Source organism: Phyllostomus discolor, chromosome 2 (assembly GCF_004126475.2).
Source record: "Phyllostomus discolor isolate MPI-MPIP mPhyDis1 chromosome 2, mPhyDis1.pri.v3, whole genome shotgun sequence".
Classification (NCBI taxonomy): domain Eukaryota; kingdom Metazoa; phylum Chordata; class Mammalia; order Chiroptera; family Phyllostomidae; genus Phyllostomus; species Phyllostomus discolor.
Window position 1 is genome coordinate 1,502,052 of NC_040904.2, and position 22,251 is coordinate 1,524,302.

The window sequence follows — 22,251 nt, forward strand, 5'->3', positions numbered from 1 at the left end:
CCTGAGGACCCCTCAGGCAAGGAACCAGCCACGTCGCAGCCTCTCCGAGTGGCCCCTCGAGACTCAGACCTGGGGTGAGGAGCACCCACAGTTTCTCAGAGAGTGGGTGACAGCAGCCCTAAGACGTCCTCCATTCAGCCGCGTGGGCTGCGCACCTTGACGATGAGGAGTCGGGTGGAGGACCGGAGCTGCGGGTGGGTGCTGCTCAGGAGCATCTTCATCAGCAGGTAGAACACGGACCGCTCTCCCCCGGCGGCGTCCGCCTCCGGGCCCTCCTGCGGCGTGAGCACAACGGCAGCCTCGTGACGGAGGCTGCTGTGCAGGGCGAGAGGGGCACTCGGGGGCATGCGGGCTGGCTGGCGGCCTCCAGGGTGTGGCTCCATCTCGGCTGGCTGCAGCTTGGGACGACCGACCACGGGGGCCGAGTGTACAGTGACCCCCGGGAGCCAGCGAGCTGCCCCCCTCCAACGGCCAGGCAGAGATGACAAAGATAGTGGGGGGCGGGGGCGCCCCCCTGGGCCCTTCCCGGACCCTGCCTCAGCGTGCCCCCCCCAGCCCTGGAGCAAGGGTGACCCTGAGCCCAGGGGGCGCTGGGGCCCCTGCAGCCCAGCCACGCTCCTTGTAGACAGCGGGTGGGGCGCAGGACACGAGTTGATACTGTAATCCCAGCTCTGGTTTGCAGGACACGGCTCCGGCCAGCTGAGCCACACTGGCCAGAGCCCAAAAGGTTTTGGAATGGAAAAAGAAAGAAAAAAAGAAGTGAAATAGCCAAGACGAAAAGCACAAAACAGCCGGCGCCCGGCAGTGCCGTGTTCTCGGCTAGGCGCCTTGTTTTGGAAAAGCGGAGTCACGGGCCTCCGGGTTCATGAACCGGGACCGGGCCTCTGCTCTGCGGGGGTCCCCCCAAAACAGGGACCCTCACTGTCCCCCTCGGTGCCCCCGACCTGCAGGGTCCTCCCCGCCCCAGCAGGCCGCCCCCAGCAGGTGAGCCCGCAGCTAAGCCTGCAGGTGCGCCGCGGACGGAGGTCAGAGAGCTCGCATCCCACCTGGGCCCGCAGCCACGCGAACTTGCTGGCGGGAAGCTCCAGGGCCACCTTCAGGATGTGGTGCTGCAGGACGGGGGGCACCTGCGCGCGGAGGCCCTGCTCGGAGATGACGCCTGCGGCGGGGAAAGGGCAGTCAGGTCGTGGGGGGGCGGGTGCCAGGCCCAGAAAGGTGGACGGACGCAGGTTCACCGTCCTGGGGTCGCCCCCCCACAAGCCCAGCCCAACCCCCAACAAGGAGCCGAACCCCACCTGCCACTCGGCCCACTGACCTCCCCCTACAGCTTGGTGCCGCCCCCACCCGCCCGCCCACCATCTCTTGCTCCCATCACCCCCGGTGGGGGCGCGGGCCTGGCCCCCAGACCCCGGACCTTGAGCAGATGGCGGCACCTGAGGCGGGGCCCTGCCCTCTGGCCCCGTGTCCAGGCTTCTCCTGCACAGGAAGGACACAGCCGCCCCACACAGACGGCCCATACAAGTCAACTTCCTGTTTCCCCAGCAAAGGGCAGCCCCCCCCCCCCCCCCACGGCCTGGACACACCCGGGAGCTGCGAGGCTTCTCCCGAGGCCCCAGCACAGAGGCGACCCCTTGGGACATACGTCCCCATGGAGGAGACGCCACAGGGCAGGCTGCACTCCGCCTACGGGCACGGTGTGAGACAGACTCTGACTTGCCAGTAAAGCGCGTGGCTTCGCCGGAGTGCCTTTGCGAGAATGGACAGCACCCCCTGGGGCCCGTCCCCCGCCCCTCGGGGAAGGTCCCTGGCCGGGTTTGCTGGGCGCCGTGGCAGCAGCTCGGGCCGCCTGCTGGTCCCCTCTCCCGCTGCCCCTGGGCGTCCCCTGCTGCCGACGCAGGCAGACGGGCCGTCTGACCACACGGGTCTGTGCGGACTCGCAGCCCGGCGGGCCCCGTCCACGCCGGAACCGCACCTCTCAGGAGCTTGCTGAAGTCGAAGTTGTACTGCGTGACCACGTGCGGGACCACCTTCTGGTACAGGCAGACGGTCTGGAGCAGGGCGGCTCGCAGGAGGACGGTCTCCGCGTCGTCTGGGCCGGAGGGAAGCGGCTCCGTGAGGAGGGAGCGCACCGCCCCGCCCTCCGCGGGCGAGCGGCACGCGGTCGGGCACCCGCGACCCAGCCCGGCCACCTGCCCGCGGACAGACCCCCTCCCCCACTCCTGGGTGCACACAGTGAAGGTCAAGGCTGTGCCGACGGCCCCGGTCCACGTCCCCACTTCAGTGCTGTGACTGGGGCAGGTCAAGGCCACGGTGTCCCTGTGGCTCTGTGTCCTCTGAACAGCGGGACACCCCGCAGTGCCGGCCCCACTGGGCCCTGGGGTGGGGGTGGTGAGCAGGACACAGACACAGGACACAAAGTCCCCACCCGGGCTGGTAACAAGGTCTGTGCCCCCGAATCTGATTATCGGGGACCATGCGGCCGCTGCCACCTGCACAACGTGGGAGGGCCCCCCCACCCCACCAGAAGGGCCCCCCCCGGAAAGGCCCGGCCCGTCTGCGACACGTTAGCATTCGGCACACCGGCCCCTTCGCTGCCCGCCGCCGCGCCAGCCCTCACCACACGGGGGCGCCTCGCAGGCCGCAGGAGCCCCGCCGTCCCGCTTCTTTCCTCTCTCTTTCTCGTCGTCCTGCTTTGCGCCCTGTTTGCTGAGCGACTGCCAGACCCACACGATGGTGTTCAGGTCTGGTAGAATCTGCGAGGGAGGAGAGAGGAAGGAGCCACATCAGCGAGGAGGAGACACGGGCGAGGAGAACCCCGACGAGGGGAACACCAGAGGGGCGGGGGCCAGGCGTGCGCGCGTGGGGACGGCACGGGGGACCAGGCCCCGGCCCCGGCCCCCTGTTCTCAGGTCCCGTTCCTGGAACCGCGCGCAGCGGGCCTTGGTGAAAGCACGTCTGGTAACTACAACACGTCCCTTAGGGCCCGTTCACCCGAGCAAGGCCTCGGGAACAAAGGGACAATTCCTTATGATTCTCTGGAAGGGGCCTGCCCAGCGTGACCTTGGCTCTTGCAGGGCAGCTGGCTGGTGTGCAGACCAGTGGCCTTCCTGACTTACCAGAACAATCTACGTGTGTGGGGGGGGGGAGCCGGAGGGGCTTCCCAGCAGCCCCGCCCACCAGCCCGGGAGCAGCCTGGGGGAGGGGTGGGGGACACCAGCTCCTCCTGATGGGCCTGGGGGGGGGGCCCCAGGACCACCCAACGGACCCCTTCACTTCACCTTGCACCCCCTCCCTGTGCCCTATCTGGCTGGCATTCCAGAAAGCCCTGGAAGCTTCTACAGGAAGGCCGGCCCGGTTGCGGCGCGCACCTTGCTCAGGGCTTCCCTGAAGAGCCGCACGAAGTCCTCCATCATCGGGGCCGTGTACACGCCGGGCTCCAGCCAGGCCTCGCCGCCCAGGCAGTGGTCAATGGTCTTCAGTGCCCTCCTCAGGACCACGGAGAGGAAGCCCAAGGCCGTGTGCTTCACCGGCTTGCTGTCCAGCTGGGGAGACACGGCAAACCCGCACCCGTGGAACCCGCACGCACCTGCAGGCTGCACCGTAGGGGGGCACACCTCTGGGCCCCTGCCCCGGCCCCTGCTCGGGCCCCCACCAGAGAAACCCCACCGCCGTGAGGTGCGCCCGCTGCCGCCTCGCCAGGGCAGGAGCGTCCCTTCTCTGGAGGGGGGTGCAGGGGATGCCCCAGAGGCTCGGGCAAACCGCCACCCAGCATGTCAGGCTGGTGCCCTCAGAAACATACCCTGCACACAGTGAGCCAGAGAAAGTTCTAGAAGCAGCGAGCACTTACGTTCAGGGCCTGGGTGAACATGCTCTTGTTGCACACCGGGGGCACGGTGGTCACCATCACCATGGCCAGCAGGCGGGGCAGAGGGATGAACTCCTGGGTCTGAAAGGCCCGGGAGACGTCCGGCTGGGCCTCGTAGATCTACGAGCGGAGGAAGCGGGTGAGCGGGCGGGCGCTGGAGGCCACGCGCCAAACCCAGGACAGCCGGCCCCCGGGCGCAGTGGCCCTGGTGGCAGGAGGCCCAGGCCCAGGCCCGGAAGAGCAGCCCGCAGAGCCACTGGCCAGAGAAGCCGGGCCACAAAACCGGCCGTTCCCGGGCGGTGACCTTCAGAGCAGAGCCCGGCCCCCGGCCCGGGAGCCTCTGGAGCCCCCGGGGGCAAACGAGTCTCCGCCCGAGCTGACCCAACACCGCTCGCGGGTGCAGCGCCCGCCGGGCACCGGGCAGACGAGGCTCTCCCTTCGGCACTTGGGACAACAGGACGTGGTTACACACGGCCACGTGAGGCTCCCGAGCGGTTCCGTAACTTCCCTCAGGATGCACGGCCGGGGAGCAGGGGAGCGAGGACCGACGCCCGGCCTGGCCCACAGAGGCCGCCATGCGCCTGCCCCCTTCCCCGGACGGCCCCGGCAGGGTCCTGCCCGGGGCGAGGTGGGCAAAAACGGTCCCAACACTTCAGCAGCGGGCAGGCCAGGGACCAGTGAGTGTGCGAGAGACAGATGGACGGACGGAGAGCGAGACAGAGGGGCCTCACTGGTGGGCAAGGGGACGCCGGCCCCTCTGGTCAGGAGGAGGGGACCTCGCGTCCACTGGAAGCAGCGGGCCCCTGTGCCGCAGCCCGCCTGCCACTGTGCTAGCCGCTCACACAGCTGCCCTCACAAACGACCCTCCGACACAGACGCCCCACTCACGCCAGCCTCACTCTGTGGGGCTCGTGATGACCCGCTGTCTGCAAATTTGGGTGAAAAACATGAAACCACCTCCAGTGACCCGAAAGGTCTATTCTAACCCTCGCAGCCGAGCTCCGTGAACAGTGGGACGGACAGGCAGAGGGCACAGGGCAGAGGGCACAGGGCACGGGGTCACGTGACCTGCTGTGCCAACCCCCTCCCCCCTGCCACGGAAGAGGCCCGGCCGAAAGTTCCTCACGCTCGGTGTGTGACCGGTCAGTGCGGCACCCGGCCACCCGCTTGGCCCGCCCGGGGTCTCACCTTGCTCAGGAGCTTCATGTTGTTGGACCAGGTGGGCTTCGCTCTCGGGAGGAAGGAGAAGCTGACCTCCTTGAAGTATCTGTTCAGCAGGTCCGGGCACACTCGGAGGATGCTCACCACCAGCTCGGCCACCAGCTCGTCGTCGGCTGCCGTCTTCAGACCCAGCAGGAAGTGCAGCAGCGTCAGGTTCCCTCCTCTGGGTGGGGGAGGGGGGGAGAGGGCTCAGCAGGGGACGCCACCACGCAGAGCCCAGGATGAGCACCTGGGCCCCGGCAGTTCCGTGTCTGGCCAGTGTCTCTCATGGCATACGTAAAGCAGGGTGTTCTCACGGCCTGTGGGCCCCCCCCCACCTGACTTGCAAGGAAGAGGGAGGGACCCCGTGTCCGTCCACCTGGGGTCCTCCCCGTCTGCCCGAGTCAGGCCAGTGGGAAGCAAGGGCCGGACCCGAGATCGGTGGGCACGACCCGCTCCCAGCCACACGCACCCGTCTCCTCTGCCCGCCCAGGAAAAGCTGGGCGTGTGAACAAGTACGCAGGGGCGGGGCGCACAAGTGCACAACAGAGAAAATGCGTCTCTCTTCTGAAACCACTGCTGCGTTCACGTGAAACGCTCCGGCACTGCCGCGGTCCGCAGTGCCAACGACGTCAGTCGCTTCTGAGAGGCCTTCGTCCTGCTCCCTCTGTTCCCGCCTCCCTTCGCACCCCGCGCCGCCACCCGGCAGCTGAACGAAGCCAATGTAGGAAAGAAAATCTTCAAAAGTTGTCCCAGTGTGAGGCAGTCTTCAAAAGTTCAAGAAGATTAAAAAAAAAAAAGAAGCCAGAAAACCCGTGCACACTGCAACCTGCAGGAGGGGGGCCACCAGCCCAGGGTGTACGCAGCCTACACCACAGGGCCCTGGGCTGACCCCCCCACCAGACATGGTTTAAGACAAGAAGCCTTTTCACGTCTGCTGGGCACTGCAAAGCCCGGGACCCCAGAAAACCCGTGAAGGCGCCCCACACGCATGCCATGCTGCTGGCGTCTGGGACCTCACCATTTTGTATCCCCCTATGAACCGACTAAGTCTAAGGTGCTATAGGACAAGCTTCACATTCAGTGAAAGTTTTTCAAAAATTAGTAAAATTCTGATCAGAAAATCATCTTCTTACACACTTAAAATTCTTAATATGAAAAGTTCGTAGGCAAAACATGCTTTGCAATGTGCTGTCAAATGAATGGAACCAGAAATCTCAGTCTATGGGTGCTAGAAATACTGTGACTACTTTAATCAGCAACAATGTAACAACACAGAACACTTCATTAGCTACAACGTAATGACGTGGAGCATGGCACTCGGCAACGTTGTAACAATGCAGAGCGCTTCACCCCGCAACAATGTAACAGTGCAGAGCACCTTCTTCCCCGGAGCACAGGGCCCTGCTCCCGCCTCCTCCCGGCAGAGGCCAGACCTTCTATTTCCACTTCACAGACGAGGGGCAGAGGCGAGAGGCAGCCTGCTCGCACCCCCAACCACAGCAGGCTCATCCCAGTCTGGCCCACTGCCCGCCTCTGTAGACCAGGCTTCCCAGCGCACAGTCTCACCACGGTTCATGTCCACACTGTGAGCGCACTGCCACGGCACAGCGGAGCGGTCCCCAGGGAGACTGTGAGGACCGCCACGCCTCAAACACTGACCACGGGCCCTCAGAGAGCCAGCCTGCTGACCCCTGCCCACACCCTGATGCCTCGCTTCCATCAAGCCCCTATGGCGGGCCAGCCTCCGCTCCCATCCTCACCCGCCAGGTACCAGAGGAGCACGTGAATAAGCACACGAGGCATGGCCAGTCACGGCCAGAAGCAAAGCCAGGCATTGAGACAGCGACAGCAGGCTAGTTCGGACGGGGCCCCCAGCGCAGGCCCCCCTGAGGCGGGACATCAGCATGGAGACCTGCCGCAACAGGGAGTGAGGCTTCGGACCGCTGGGGACACGCCTTCCAGCCTTCTCCAGCTTTCCCTGAACATCACCGCAAGCAAAAGTCCCCTCCCCCCCGAGGCACAAACCCTTGTGTTCTGCCCACAGCCTCAGGGCTGGGAGCAACCCCAGCCTGTGCGAGCACACCCTAGCCTGTGCGAGCAGACCCCAGCCACAGCCTGACCGGGTGGGCTCATTGCATGATGGTCCAGGTCACGGACCTACGTGGGGGGAACTGTGTGGTATAAGCATGGCATCTACTACAGAAACCGTGTCCAAGTTCAGTCACGACCACCTCAGTTGAAACACGGCCAAGGTCACGAGACGAGCAGGGAGAATCCCCACCGTGCTGTCCCGTTTCCTGACAGGAGAAAAGCATCTCAAACCATCTGCGTCCTCACGATAAAACGCCAAAGGTAGAAACCAGTCGCTCACAGCGACCACACCCCCTGTGTGTTCACAGTCGAGCAGAAAAGTGCAGCCGGCCGGCACCGTGTCCGACAGCAGGCCTCGGCGGCCGTCAGAGTGACGGCACGGGGCTGTGCTCCAGACGCAGAACACAGCCTTGATGCCCAGGGCGGGTGGCGTCGGCGATACCGCCCCGGTTATGAGACGGGACCAGCGGACGAGCAGAGCTTTAAAACCCTCGTGGTCCGCAGCCAGCCCTGAGGAGGGCGGCTCACTGTTCGGAGGGGCAGTGTGGGACCAGGCCCCCACCCCCGGACTCCACTCCAAGCCCGCCCCTCGCAGGGTGGGTGGCCTGGCCTCCCTGCAAACCTGGAGGGACAGTGACCAACCCCCAGCTGCCCACAGCCCCAGGATGGCGCTGAGGCCCGTGTCAGGGCAGCCTGCCGTGGGAAGGTGAATGCAGACTTGGTCTTGGGCCTGGCCTCCGAGTGGGCGTGACAGCAGCCCCCTGGGTGCCCAAGCACCTCCCTGGGTGCCTGGTGTCCTGCCTGAGTGGAGGCCCACTGCTCCCCGAGAGCTCTTCCCCGAGGGCACATGCACAAGAAGTCCTCTGGTCTCCACCCCCCTCCCCGAAACCAGGGAGTGTCTCTGTCACCGGTTCTTACCACCAGCCGGCCCTTTCAGTCCCACTGCACTGGCGGGACTCCCGAGGACACGCCCCTCCCTCCCGTGTGTGTGTGTGGGGGGGGGGGGGGCGCCCCGCCTCACCTGCTGGAGGTGCCCAGGGAGGCGTCGTGGAAGTTGATGCCGTGCTTGAGCGAGCAGCACAGGTCCAGCAGGAAGCCGTGCACCAGCTCGCGCACCGCGGCCTTCCCCGCATCCTCGGCCGGACCCTGGGGGTCAGAGGGTGCAGTGAGAACCCGGGGGCGTCGGCCTGCGTAACTGCCCCAGGGGAGAGACCCGCTTCCGTGCGCCCCGCCACAACTTAGGAGACACCTTCGGTTCAACTCTTGGTGCCATTTCAAAAAAATAAACAAAAACACCCAGATTAAAAAATACTCCTGAAAGGGACAGGTTCAAACCTGTGTTTTTAAATAAGCTTAAGAATAACTGGATTTCTCTGGTTCTTGTCCACAAAGCCCCACACTTGGGAGTGGTTTCATTGAGCCCCCGAGGCTTCCTGGTAACAGACGCACAAAACATGCTCCAGACAGGTGGCCACAGGCCAAAGGCAGGCAACGGTGAAAGGGAGGCGCACCCTGGCCGGTGCAGCTCAGCGATGGACCGCTGGCCTGCAAACCGAAGGGTCACCAGTTCGATTCCCAGTCAGGACACATGCCTGGGTTGCAGGCCAGGTCCCCAGTAGGGGGTGTGTGAGAAGCAACCACACATTGAGGTTTCTCTCCCTCTTTCTCCCTCCCTTCCCCTCTCTTGAAAAACAAACAAATAAAATATTTTTTAAAAAGGCAGGTCCTCGGTCTCCAGCCGTGAGGCTCCTACGCTGCCACAGGGCTGGTGGACGGCGGGCGGCAGGTGGCGGGCAGCAGGTGGCGGGCGGCAGGTACCTCGGCGCTCTCCAGGTCCACATCGACGGTTCCCTTCCAGCCGTAGAGAGACGCAATGTGGGTGAGCAGCTGCCCGGTGAAGAATCGCACCTTCTGGGTTTTCGTGATGTTCTTGTTGTGAACCACCTGAAAACAGAGGAACAAACCAAGTCCAAGGAGTTCTGTTTTAAGAACAGCGTTGGTTGACTTTTTCCACTATAAAGATAACACAGGCTTGTGACAAAACACTGGGCCAAGAAAAGGGAGAGATGTGAGGACAAGACCGAAGTCACCAAGAGGCCCACCACCCCAGGACTCTGGGACATGTCCCTTTGTCCCCCCCCCATACACACGCGCACACACTCATCGGGGTGGGGGTTTGCCCCTTTGAGACTCTGTTCAGACAGTGGTGCACCTGCTTCTGTGTGCACAGGAGGGCTAGAGAGCTTCTCTAATCAACCCACAGTGAAGACCGGGGTCCTGCCCCGGCTGGTGCGGCTCAGTGGAGTGATCACCAGCCTGTGAACCAAAGAGTCGCGGGTAATTCCCAGTCAGGGCACAGGCCTGGGCTGCAGGTCAGGTGCCCAGTAGGGGGCGCACGAGAGGCAACCACACACTGATGTTTTTCCTCTTTCTCCCTCCCTTCCCCTCTAAAAATAAGTAAATATAATCTTTAAATGAAAAAAAAAAAAAAAAAAGACAGGGATCCTTGCGGCAGGGTTTGTGGGCTCCATCACACGCGTGTAAAAGGAAACTCAGGACCGCACGAGTGAGCACAGGTCGGGCCGTGAGCGAGGGAGGACTGCCAGCTGTTCACAGCCAGCAGCGGCCGAGAGCCCGCTGCTGCCCAGGCTCGCTCCTGACGCTCCGCTGAGCTGGGGGGGGGGCGCGTGGTCAGCAGCAGTGTGGCGCCTCTGCTTTAGAGACGGCTTTCCGCCCCGCCCACGCGACAGCCTGCGTGAGCCGGATGCGCGGCCGTGGGTCCCCGTGAGACCCGGGAGGGGGCGGCGGGCGGAGACGTGGCGAGCAAACACGCACCTTCGTCTTCAGCGTGGACAGCAGGATGTTGACGGTGGAGAGCCTGTCCTCCTTCACGCCTGAGCTAAAAATGCAAGGGATAAACTCTGAAAGGGAAGGGCAAAGCATCAGACTCGGGAACAGTGCGGGCGTGAAAGCACGACAGAACACAAGTTCTCACACTGCGCTGCAACGGAGGCCTCCGGCCTCGTCCGAAACTCCGCCCTCCGGCCGGCAGGGGGCGTGCCCCCGCCGCCCGCTGAGACAGGACATCCCCTGTCTCAGTTCCGGGTTCCTGAGTCCAGGGTCCTCCCACTTCTCACGTCGCCGTCAGTGACGTCACCTGGACGCCGCCGACTGTCGCACAGACGGTGTGCGCACCGCGGTCACAGTTTCCCCAAACCCGTGCTCGCCCGCCCCGCCCCAGACGGAGCCGACGAGACGGAGACGGCCGCCGTTTCCCTGACTGCTGGGCGGGCCTGGGGTCCCCGTGGGGGCCCGCACCGTCACTCAGTGACCGGGGACACTGGCCGGGCACGAGGGCGTGTCCAGCCTCACTCCCTCCACACGTGCCGACGGGCGCACACTCTCTGCACGGGCAGGCCCGGGACTCTCACAGGAAGCAAAACCGGAAACACCAGACACGCCCACGCGACCGCCCGCCACAGCCCACCGGGAAGGTCCGCACTGCTGGCCGCTGGGTCACCGCCGGCTGGCCGCCAGCCTTCGGCGTGGCCACACTGTGCGCTGTCTCACTTCTGCTGGAGGGGGCTCGCACGCGGCATTCATGCGACTGCTTCTGGGGTCGCCCGTGAGCGCACCTGCGCCTCCTTTCTGGCGGCAGCTCCCCGCCCCCGCCCCCCGCCCGCCCTCGGTGAGCCCTGCTGGCGGCGAGCGAGCCCGTTTCCACCAGCAGGAGAAGAGGCTCCTCAGCAAACCTCCACCCACATCCTCGACCCTCTCCTTCGGGGAAGGACCCGGCGAGGACTGGCGGGAGTGTGCGGGGGAGGGTGTGGCCAGCGCCCGCAGGACCTGACGCCCCCCGGCCCCGCGCCGTGTGGACAACGGCCCGTGGAGCCCTTAAGGAGAGGAAAGGCCCCCCGTGTGTAGGGCCGGACCCAGGGGACCACGCTGCACGGCAGCCCGTGCGGTGCAGGGCCCAGGTGCTGGCCCTGGCCACAGGACCGAGTGTCCCGGCGAAACTGGAGCAGGCGCCAGCTGATGAAACTGCACCAGCCTTGTGGGAAGGTGACAGCAGGGTCCGGCTGCACCCCCTGACACGCTGTACACGAGGCAGAGCCGCCACAGCGACTGCACTTCCCGGCTCACACACCAGCTCCGAGGAGGGCCAGGGCCAGGACGGCCTGCGGGGTCTCTGTGCCTGCACCAGTCCTCTGTGGGGACTCCAGGAGCCCCGCCCCTCCGCTCTCACCCGCACAAGGCTCCAGACTGCTTTCACCTGGAGAACCGCTGTGCGGGGGGGGGGGGGGGGCTCTCCCGCCCGCCTCGCTGCAGGCTCACCCACCTTTCAGCTCCAGCACCTGCAGCACCGTGCTGTCGTCTCCGGCAACCAGGAAGGCCAGGGCAAACTGGATGTACGCCAGCCGGACGTCGTGCGTGCCCTGGGGGCGGGAGACCAGGGTCACGTGAGCAGCCACACAAGCCCCTCCCGCCCCAAAGTCACAGAGGCCTCCTGGGCTTGGCCACCCCCGGCGGCTGTCGGTGCAAAGGAAGGGTGTCCTCCGTGCTCCCTGCTCCATCCCCCGCTGCCCCTCTCGCCCTTCCCTTCCGGGCGCTTCCTGAACCAGAAGGGTGGACAAACCCTGCCCACCGCACCGCACCGGCACTGCGAGCCCGCAGACCACTGTGGCCTCCAGCGGAAGACCCTCAGTGACCAGTGAATGGCGCAGCCCAGTTTTCGAGAGCCCGAAGGAGTGGAGAGACTGGTGCTGCGGCTGCTGAGGCGCCGAGGAGGCAGCGCCTGGTGTTCAGGTTTTACGAACGGACCGCAGACACCCCAGCACAGGAGCTGTCCTATGGCAACCCAGCGCGGCCTCCCAGGATGGCCATGGGAGCCGCCCGCAGGCGACAGCCCTGACAGTGAGGACCCGCAGCTACCTGGGGAGGTCCCACTGGTTCGGGGTTTTCATTTCTACTTTTTGTCCACTGAAGTATTGGCAGTCAGGGCCCCAATGCCGGTCCCAGTCACCTGCCATTCTAGAGGCTTCTGTTCTGCGTGGACACAGCCGAGCCGGCGCAGAGCCCCTGGAGGGCCCTGGGCAGTGAGTGCGAACTACGAGGGAACCCAGACCTCACGTCCTGCGTAGGAAGACCTTGGGTTCCTGCCGCAGGGGAGGAGCCAGCCAGTCCTCCCGCGCCCGAGGCAGCACCTGCCCCTCCCCAGCTGCAGCCCCGCCTCCCACTCCCCCATCTGCCCCCGCCCCCCAGCAACCTCCATCAAAGGCAAGCAGGCCCTGTGCCCTCGTCTCTGCCCCGTGACGTCATAGGCTATTATCCCAGGAAGGAGGCGTCCCAGCCCTGACAGCTTGTTCCAGAACGCCGTCCAAAACAGGCCAGAAGGTATTTGGTCAAACCGCCCTTCGGAAGAGGACTTTCAGCGAAGCCTTCTTTGGCTGCATGAAAAATACCCACAATCCCTCTCTTCATGAGGCCTCAATGATTCTCTCCACAAAAAGGGGGGCGGGGGGGGCGGCAAAAAACTCAAAAGATGCGGAGAACATGTGGCCCGGTCTCGACCCTGATCTGAGCACGCAGGGCGCGTCACGTGTGAGACGGGTGGGGACAGATGGGGACACAGCTGGGCAGCGGATGACACCAAGGAACTGTTCTGGTGGGGGGGGGGGCGAGTTTAGGGTGAGACAGGACGCCCGAGAGGGACCAGCTGTGACAGGCACCCAGGAACACACAGGAAGTGGGAGGGACAGTGTCTGAAGCTGGGGACAGGCACTGGGGCTCACTGTGCGGCTGTCCCCCTGTCCGCGTCCCTGACACTCCCTCCACACCGCAGACTTTGTTGACGCCCGGAAACCAATTCCCCAACACACCAGGGGCTGAAGGAACTCGGGGGAGGACACACAGCAGAAAGCAAAGCGCCCTGGGGGCTGTCCCTCAAGTGTCTCGGTGGGTGGCCGGGGACTGACCTGCACTGCACTTAGAGGTCAGGGGAGCCGGGGGCGGGGGGAAAGGGTGGGGGCCCCAATGATGCCCACGGCCTGCTGACGGCAGGCGGGACCGCCTGCGATGGCTGCCCTGGCGTGCCTGGAGCGCACACACTCCTTTTCCCAGAGACACAGTGAAACACCAGGGCCCCGAGCACTGGACAGGGCCTGTGACTCTCAAACAGCCCAGCCCCCACGTGCCACCGTCCCTCAGAGGACACCCACTCGCAATTCCAAGAGAGCCTCGTCACGCCAACCCCCCCCCCCCCCTGCCCGGAGCCCCAGGAGTCACCCGGCGCTGGGGGGACACCGGTCCCTGGAAGTCAGAGAACGAGGGCACGTCGGGGGGCAGAAGCCAACCACAAGCGTGAGCCCCCCCCCCCCCGCCCCAGGCAGAGGGGGCAGCAACTGGCTCCAGGCTGCCCTCGGCACAGGCGTGTCAGCAGGGGGCGGCCGTGGCTCGGAAGGCAGGACGAGCTCGAACAACCTGCCCCTGGCCTGCGCCTCGGGGCGACGTCCTCCCTGGCCGGAGCCACCGGGAGCAGTTCCTACGGCCCCGACGCCAACGTCACACGTCCTTCCCTGTGGACAAGCCAGCTCCTCTCCCACAGGACACCCTGGGAGGCACGAGAACTGTCACAGAGCGAGGAGCACCCCTCCGATGACGTCCTGGCTTCTACATTGAAGGGGCTTCTCCAAAGGGGACAGAGTGCTGACAGGTGCCCGAGGCCGAGTCCCCCCCCCCCAGGCTCCACGCCGTGAGGCCACCGAGCTGAGGCCCATCACTCACTGACAGGCCGGGGAGGCCCCGAAACGCTGAGCCCGAGCAGCAGGCCTCAGACGACCCCCCATCCTCTGGGCTCGGCCAGGGGAGCAGGGAGTGAGGCCCTCCCGCCCCCAAGGCCACAGGGGCCACCCCAGCACGCGGCACTCCACACAGGCCTCTGTCCCCGGCACGTGGGGACCAAGCCGGGAGAGAGGAGAACCTGCGGCCCCAGTGGGGAAGGAAACACTCGGGGAGCCCAAGGCGCCGGGGGCTCACCTTCAGGCCCCTCCTGGTCACCAGGCTGTGCAAGGCCTTGTTGTTCAGATCGAAGCGGCCGCAGACGTCCCTGGCGGCCTCGGGGCCCTGGGTCACCATGGCGGTCAGGAGGTTCAGGCAGGCCCGGGCCATCCTGCGGGGGGAGGCGAGGGGGCAAGGAGGCCGGCTGGGGCGGGCTGGGGCGCAGAGCCACCCGCGGCCTGCCGTCCCCACGTCAGAAGAGGGAGGGGAGGAGATAAGCGGGCATACGCTCTGAAAACCCCAACAGGGGAGAGAAGAGGGAATTTCAGGGGAGAATGGGAAGGGTTTACAGGAACAAATTTAAAGGACACATGGACAAAAACTAGGGGGAGGGCGGTAATGGGAGGGATGGTGGGTGGGCTGGAATGGGAGTAGAAGACAGAAAACTGTACTTGAACAATGATTAAAATAAAAAAAATAGAAAAAAAATAAAAGCTTCGAATACAGACAAAAACCCTGCGTCTGAGGAGGACCCAAGAACACAGGGCGTGAGCCACAAAGATGGCCACTCCCCCGTCCGGTCCGTGGTCCCATTTGGGGGAAGGCCTTGCCCCCCCCCCAACCACCCCGGCTGTGACGGGACAGCGAGGGCGTCCCCGAGGCTGGAGTTCCCCTCTGCTGGCCCTGCGGTTGGCCCAGCACCCCCCCCCCACACACTCTCTGGGCGCTGTGTTGGGTGCTGGGAAGGCGGTCGAGGCCCGACCACCGGCACCCTGCGTCCCGGCAGAGGGAGGGAGGCAGCCGGCAGGCTGACGTGGCTGCGGCGCTGAGCCAGGGCGGTGCAAACACACGTTCAGATGCAAGTCCCCCCCCCCCACCCCCCGCAGGCTAAGGGGGCAGAGAGCGACAGCGGACGGAGGTGGCTCCAAGGCCTCCCTGAAGGCAGAGAGGAAGGAGCCGTGAAGGTCCCGGGGGGGGGGGGGGGGTGTCAAGAATGCCGGAGCGACCCCAGCATGACAAGGAGGGCGGCCGAGCAGGAAGGACAGCAACCTTGGTGGAGGAGTCGGCGTGAGCCGGCAGCCCGAGTCCCGACAGGGCTCGGCCCCACGCCCCGGGAGGGAAGGGCACAGACACACGTGTGTGGGGAGCTGCTGGAGCCGGCCGAGGCGCCCTGCTGAGCAGGGGCGTGACCTACCTGTAGCCCGAGGCGTACAGGGCCTCGCAGATGAGCTTCATGTGGTTGTTCAGCAGCTTCTTCACAACGCTGGTGCCCACGATGTGCAAATGGGACAGGTCGCTGGCCGTCCGCAGCAATATGGCCTCGAACACCTCGAGTATCAACAGCATCTGCAGAGGCCATTGAAACGCTCGTGAGTCTCTCATTTCTCTCCCCCCGCCAGCCTGCTGCCGCGCCCCCAGCCACCCGCAGGCTGGAAACCTCCGCCTCACAGGGCGGCGCCCTGGGTGCTGAGCCGGGACGGGGAGGCGGCAGCGTAGCGGGCTCTGGAGTCACTCTCGTTCCCACCGTGATGCTGAACAGAGAACTGCCGGCTCTCGACCACACTGAACGAGTGCCCACAGACACCTCTGCTGACGCCTGGCCTCCCTGCTGGGGGACGCTCAGGGCTGCAGCGGCCCCACGGCGACCCTGAGGCTTCAAAGGCCCCCAGACAGCCCCAGTTCTGACCATCTCTGGGACCGGAAAACGAGTCAACTCAGTGTGTTGTCTGCATCTGCGACACACGATTTTCGCCTACGTCCCTTTTGTCAAAACGAACGATGCCGAAGGCCAGGGCCTGGGGATCAGGAACCCGTGACCCTTGCTGAGGGCACATTCTCCAGTAAGAAGTGCTCCCCACTGGAACGCTTTCCAGGGTCCCGATGCCAGAGCCAGGGGCCCCACACGGCTTGGGCCGAAGCGCCGTTTCCTGCAGAAAGCTGGCCATGCTTGGAAGACGAGCGGCACTGTGCCACGTGTGGTTACACGCCATGGACACAGTGATCCCGTGCACCGTGCACACACCATGTGGGAGCACACCGCACACGCACAGCGCGGCGGCGCGGCACAACTCTCCTCATGGAGCGCGAGGCTGCGGCGGCAGCACCAGCCCTGCCCTCTCTCCGCCGGGCGGGAGGGAGGAACGTACTTCACTCTCCGGCCGCTTCTCCCCGCTCAGGAGCTGGAACACCTCCGCACACTCGACGGAGATCTTGACGTAGCCCTCCACGACGTCGTACACGTCCTCCCGCGGGAGCGTCTTGGCCGCACGGACAAACGCCTCCAGGGCTGAAACAGTGACGTTCACATGTTAACAGGGACAGTCCCCCCAGAGGCACTCGCAGCCGCTCCGGACATGGGTGGAGTGGGGGGCATCCGGCAGGAGCATCCGGGTGACTGGACCCTCCGCCAGCTGAGGTGGGGAGCACAGCCGCCACGCACAGCTGGGGGATCGGCGCTCCGACCCAGTTCCCACGCAGCAGGACGGGCCTTCTCCGCCCAGGCAGCCTGCCCGCAGCACTCCGCTCCCCACCCCCACACCTTGGGGTGCGATGATCAGAGAGTGAAAAGGTGCTATACCTCTGCCATGTATCCACACACACACATTCGGCCTTAAAAAAGGAAATCCCGCCTTTTGCAACATGTATAGACCGTGTTAGTGGAGTAAGTCAGACAAAGAAGCGAAAAAAGCTGACCTCACAGAAGCGGAGTGGAGTGGAGGTTGCCAGGGCAGGGAGGGGGTGGTGGAGGGAAAATGGGGAGATGCAGGTCACAGGGTGCAAACCTCCGGCTGAGAGGCGAGTATGGGGGTCGCGGGGGGGGTTCCGGGGGTCCGGCGTTCAGCATGGAGGCTCCAGTTAACAGTACTGTGTATGTGCTTGCAAGTGTTAAGAGAATAAGTCTGAAATGTTCTCACCGCAAAAGAGGTGATTATGTGAGGGAGCGGCCTTGTTAACTAACCTTCCTGTGTTCACTTCACAGCATACGCACGCATCAAATGTACCTTAAACTCACGCATGTGTCACTCACATCTCACTGTAGCTGGAAACAACACGTCCCTAACACACCTGGATGGAGACAGTTCCCTGACACCTACCAAGTCCACTTCCCGGGAGGCCATGCTGCCACAGGAAGTGACAGGGACACACCAAAAGGGAGAGAGAATGTGCACTGGCAACCAAATTCAGACACAAGCCCACCCAACCCCCAGGAGACAGACACCATGGCCCCAGCCACGCCCCCAGCCTCTCCCCTGCACCCGCCAGCCAGTGTCCACAGAAACCTGTGCAGACGCGCACCTGAGTGTCAGGAGACTCTCGGAGCACAACCGCACGGACGTGGCTGTCATCTCTGAGAAGCACGCTTTCCTCTGGCAGAGGGTCCCTGTCCCTGTCCCTGCCCCATCCTGCACCTCTGCTGAAAAGCCACGTCCTCCAGGAGCCTTCTTGCCTCTCCCACCAGAAGACACACGGGCCCCCGGACACCAGGACAGCGCACAGGTGCCTTCACCCGCCGCCCCCACTGGACTTGGCGTGAGCTCACGGTGGCGGGGCCCTGTCTGCTCTTTACTCACCGTTTTCTCTCTCCCCTAGAAAACCACGGACACATGAACGAGTGACTGAAACGGGCACGTCTCCACTAAAGCAGGCCTCGTCGTCCCAGCACTGCTTAGCGGCGGCAGGCAGCATTTACAGACAAAAATCTGGGCGGCACAAACGGGGAACCCATCCAGGCCAGTATTCTGGCCGTTCCTTTAACAACTTCCTCACCCGGGAGAAACCCAGTCACCGTTTGTTTTGACACAGCACCAGCGCTCCACACTGCGGCCGTGCAACTGTGTTTCCCTCACAACCCGGCTGCTTTCTAACGGCCCTGTGAAGGGCATCGCACTGTCCCAAGAGCGAAGTCACAGCGTCTGCTCCCTGTCGGCCACCGGCCCAGTTCCAGCCAGCTGACAAGTCCCGGTGGAGGCTCCAGGCTGGGGGAGGTTGGGGGGCCAACGCTGCTGCGAACGGTGCAGTCCCCCGCGTCGCCATCGGGACGCGACACACAGTTGTTGTGAATCGCCACACCTGTTTCCTTCCCTAACGACTGCAGTGAAGCGGATTTAGAGTTCGCGGAGGGCTGCTGCCCGGGCGAGGGAGACATGTGGGGCCGTCCCGAGCTGTCACAAGCACACCAGTCGCCTTCCAGGGTCGCTCGCCGACTGCACAAGGCAAGGAAGCGCCGCGCACCGACCCCGCGAGGCCCTGGGGCCCCGGACGCCAGACCGCCGGGGCCTCAGTTTCTCGTCTGCAAATCGGGAGGGGAGGCCCCGGCCCGCGGCTAACCGCAGAGCTGCAGAAAGGACGGGCTGCGTCTGGGACACGACGACCGACCGGTCCCACAGCGCGGACACCCCGGCCCGGGGCCGCTCCGCACGCACGCGCTCCCCCGCCGCGGCCCGCCCGCACTCACCCGGCCCCGCGGTCTGCGGGTCCTTCAGCTGAGTCTTGAAGCGCACGCCCGTGAGCTCTTCGGTGCGGGCCCGCTTGGCTGCGCCCGCGGGGGACGCCGCGCCGTCCGGGCCGTCCTGGGCCTTCCTCTTGGGGACCCCCATGGCGAGGCGGCGGGGCCGCGTCGGGCTCCACACCTGCGGACCCGCGGCGAGGACTCACCGGCCGCAGGTGCGGACTGCAGCCCACACGTGCGCAGGAAGGGGCGGAGCCTGGCGGAAGACGCCGGGCCCCGGAAGAATGGCCGGCGGAAGGGGCGGGACCAGGGCGGGACTGGAGGAAGGGGCGGGACCTTTGCAGGGCGGGACTCGTGGGGCGGGGCCTGTGGGCTGCACTCGCGGGCGCGCGGAAGGTTGGGTTGTAGGTGGGTGCTCGCTGGCTCGCTCACCGCTCGGGACCAGCGGACTCTGCACGCCGCCTCCTGCCCCGGCGGCCCTCTCGAGTCCCTGGCGGGAAGAGCCCGGATCCTTCGCTCCCGCAGGGCACGAGCTGGCTGGGCGCGCCGGAGCGGCAGCGCCAGCCAGCTCAGCGGTGTCCCTGGGAGAGCTTGTGTGGTCCGCGGCGGGATGCCTTGCCCCTTGGGGGCACTGCGGGTTGGCCGGGAGGGTGCCCGAGCCCCGCTAAGTGCCAGGCGGGCTGATGCGGGAGGTCCTCGCACCGGCACCGGGGCCGAGGGTCGTGCGGGCGCCCCTAACCGTGACCTGCAGCGCATCTCACACCCAGAACCAGACTGACCTCCGCCCCCAAACTGATGGGAGGACGTGAGTGACCCCGTTCGGCGTGCAAGGTGGGAGGCGAGGAACAAGCGACCTGGTGTCTACCGTGGCCCCTGGTGGACATTGCGGCGGCCTCCACGTCTAAGGTCCGTCCTTCAAACGGGGACCGCAAAGCCAGCCCTACCTAACTGCGGGGGAGCCCTGAGCTGAGAACGCAATGCAATGTATAAAAAACGACTTTGACGGCAGGGAAGAGTACTGGGTGTTTTTGCAAGACGTTGACTTGAGAGCCGCGTTAAATGCTCTGAAATAACATGGAGGTATACATGAATCAGCAAAACCGGGCTGGTGCATTTTTTCAATGGCTTCATCAGTGCTTGGTTCTGTGCTCCAGTAGGCCACAAGCCGGCTCATCAGATGAGGAGTCTGGTAGTTCCTGGAGTCCTCTCTCAGGCTCTCCTCCACTTTCAGGACACACTGGCTGGTGTTCTGTACGAGAGCAGTGTATGGGCATCAAGGGCATGGCCTTGCAGAGGCCTCTTGGGATTTCAGAGTCTGTTGTAGAAAAAGCCCATGGTGTGGACTCTGAGCCTCTGGGCTGGCATGACTGTGGTGCCTGTGGAGACGCCTGTGTTGTAGGCGGGTCAGAGGGGCTTGCCCTGCAGGCCTGAGCTGATGGGACGCAGCAGAGTTAAGAGGCAGGGACAGGCTCAAATTTCAGGCTGCAAAGGACAGAGCTCTTGGAGGTGAAGAGAGAGGCTTCATTCTGACTGTTCACTCTGGTTCCCTTCTGTTGTTAACTGCCTGCCATCAAGTTTTCAGCCAGGGTGGACCTGACCCGAGAGGTCGCAGGGGGAGGAAGGGAGCACTCCAAAGCCCTGCATCCTGGTCCCGCCTGTGTGACTTTCGGCAACTTACCGTCTGTCCTTACAGAGACTTCCAGAGGGTGGGGGGGCTTTCTGGTATCGTGCAGTGGCTAAGTGCTGGAGGCGCTCCCCCAGGGGATCCTAACCCCCATGTAGGGGCAGGTTGTCAGTGCCCTTTGCGCCCCAGCAAGTGACAGACCTGATGGGGAGCGTCTCAGAAGTGCCCATGGGTGCTGGGGCCGGGTCAGCTTGCTGCAGCTCACCCACCCCGTTGCTCGGAGGCAGGCTCACCACCCAGCGAGGGCACAGGGACAGGCCTGTCTCCAGGGAAGACCTGCCTGGGGGAGGGGACCCCAAGTGTTCTGGTCTCCTGGAGGCAGACATCACCGCGGCGAGGACAGTCTGAGTCAGGGGCGCCCACTCTGGGGGCCGCTCCCCGGGCTGCTCCCTCTGAGACTCTGCCCGAACCCCGGGGGCTCCCAGCCACGCCGCGTGGGCTCTTCTCACTGGGCTCGCACTTGGTGTCTTCTTACCCCGTCTGCTTCCCCGTGTTGCCGTTCTCACCAGCTGGCGACGCCAGCCGCTTGTCTGGCAAACTCCCGTACTGAAGTGCACCTGTGACGGCACAACACAGTTCATTGCTCCGTCCTCACCGCCTGGAACGGGGGCGGCCGTCGGGGGCTCCGCAAGTGTTGGCCGAATGGATGCTCGCGTAGATCAGGATGGAAATGACCACACCGACCTGGGGCTTGAGCTCAGCTAATGTCGGGCTATCCGAAAAGGTAGGCTGCCCTTTGCAATGCCCTCAGGAAGCCCCGGGACGCAGGTGTTCGAGTCCACAAGCTCGTGAACCGGCCCCTGGACGGGGTGAGCGAGCCGAGGGCGGTGTGCGCCCTCTGATAGCCGACCGGCTCATCTCCGGGGGCCGCGCTTCTCATCACACGTGTTCCGTGTGGGTGTTGACTTATTCCCACCTCAGTCTCCTAAGTTCAAGTGCAAGTCCTGCAAAGATAAAAGGGGAAGCTCAGTCAGAGCCCACATCGAGCTCCCGTGAAAGCACGCCGCCCACCGTGCACCCGGGGAACGTGGGGAGGAGGCGTTGCGTCCCACGAGACGAGGTCTCTTCGCGGTTCTCGCCACGCTCTTCTCCGTGCGTGCCGATGCGGTCACACCTGGGGGGGACGGGTAAGCAGTTCCCTTCCCCGTTCTGTGCCACTTTTAACCTCTCTCGTGGTGAATGCTTTTGTGTAGCAAAAGTTTACTGAAGTCAAAATAGTTCCCTTCTCTGTTTGTTCAGCAGTGAGGAGAACGAAGTGTCCTTTCAGAGACAGTCACATGGACGCCAGTGAAGGACACGGTGTCCACCGGCTGGAAAAGGAGAGGACCCTGCAGGGTTCAAGTCCACAGCGCCAGGGTTTCCATGCGTGTCGCGCCGTCCAGCTGACCGTAACGGAGCCAAAACAAGTCATCTCATACCAGGCCGCAAAAAAGGACAGCTTATTCTTTACACAGCAAAGCAGGGCAAAAGCGTGCCCAACTTAGACACTACAGCACCAATGATAAGTTTCAAAGCTATTGCAAAGACTAGACTAACGTCTTGATCATTAGAAATACAAGAAAATATAGAAAATTTGAGTAAAGCTATATTCTGTTCATTGACAGTGAGAGAACATCACACCCACAGACAAGATACATGGACTTTTTAAATAACACGGACAGTGATAAACATTGACTGTGTTCTGGGCCACAGAGGAGACCCCAGTCCATTCCCAAAAAATCAACAACATGCAGACCGTGTCCTCTGATCAGCAAGTAATAAAGTCAGACCTTGATGATAAGAGGATAGGATTTTTAAAATCCCATAAGCCTGGGGGGGGGAGGGGGTGGTGGGGATCTTCTAAGGAACCTTTGGAAAGCATCAGGGAAATTATGAAAGGCTTGGAATGAAACGCAAAGTAAAGTATTAATCAGCGTCGGGGAACGTCTGGGAACTGTGTGTCTCGAGCGGGCATTTAAGTGG

General features: G+C 64.1%; 1 protein-coding gene across 1 annotated transcript in view; it reads right to left on the reverse strand.

The window, feature by feature from the left end:
• Window positions 1-18,884, reverse strand: part of URB1 (URB1 ribosome biogenesis homolog) — a 43,430-nt gene extending 24,546 nt beyond the window's left edge. Inside the window, exons 1-15 of the mRNA XM_028503906.2 lie at window positions 18,612-18,884; window positions 16,303-16,442; window positions 15,351-15,502; window positions 14,195-14,327; window positions 11,499-11,595; window positions 9,995-10,080; window positions 8,978-9,103; window positions 8,181-8,305; window positions 5,054-5,249; window positions 3,848-3,985; window positions 3,369-3,542; window positions 2,618-2,753; window positions 1,973-2,089; window positions 1,047-1,159; window positions 156-275 (exon numbers count right to left, since the gene is read on the reverse strand). Of these exons, the coding sequence (XP_028359707.1) occupies window positions 156-275; window positions 1,047-1,159; window positions 1,973-2,089; window positions 2,618-2,753; window positions 3,369-3,542; window positions 3,848-3,985; window positions 5,054-5,249; window positions 8,181-8,305; window positions 8,978-9,103; window positions 9,995-10,080; window positions 11,499-11,595; window positions 14,195-14,327; window positions 15,351-15,502; window positions 16,303-16,442; window positions 18,612-18,753 (1,995 nt within the window). The 5' untranslated portion in view covers window positions 18,754-18,884. The remainder of the gene's footprint in view (window positions 1-155; window positions 276-1,046; window positions 1,160-1,972; window positions 2,090-2,617; window positions 2,754-3,368; window positions 3,543-3,847; window positions 3,986-5,053; window positions 5,250-8,180; window positions 8,306-8,977; window positions 9,104-9,994; window positions 10,081-11,498; window positions 11,596-14,194; window positions 14,328-15,350; window positions 15,503-16,302; window positions 16,443-18,611) is intronic.
• Window positions 18,885-22,251: the final 3,367 nt, after the last annotated feature.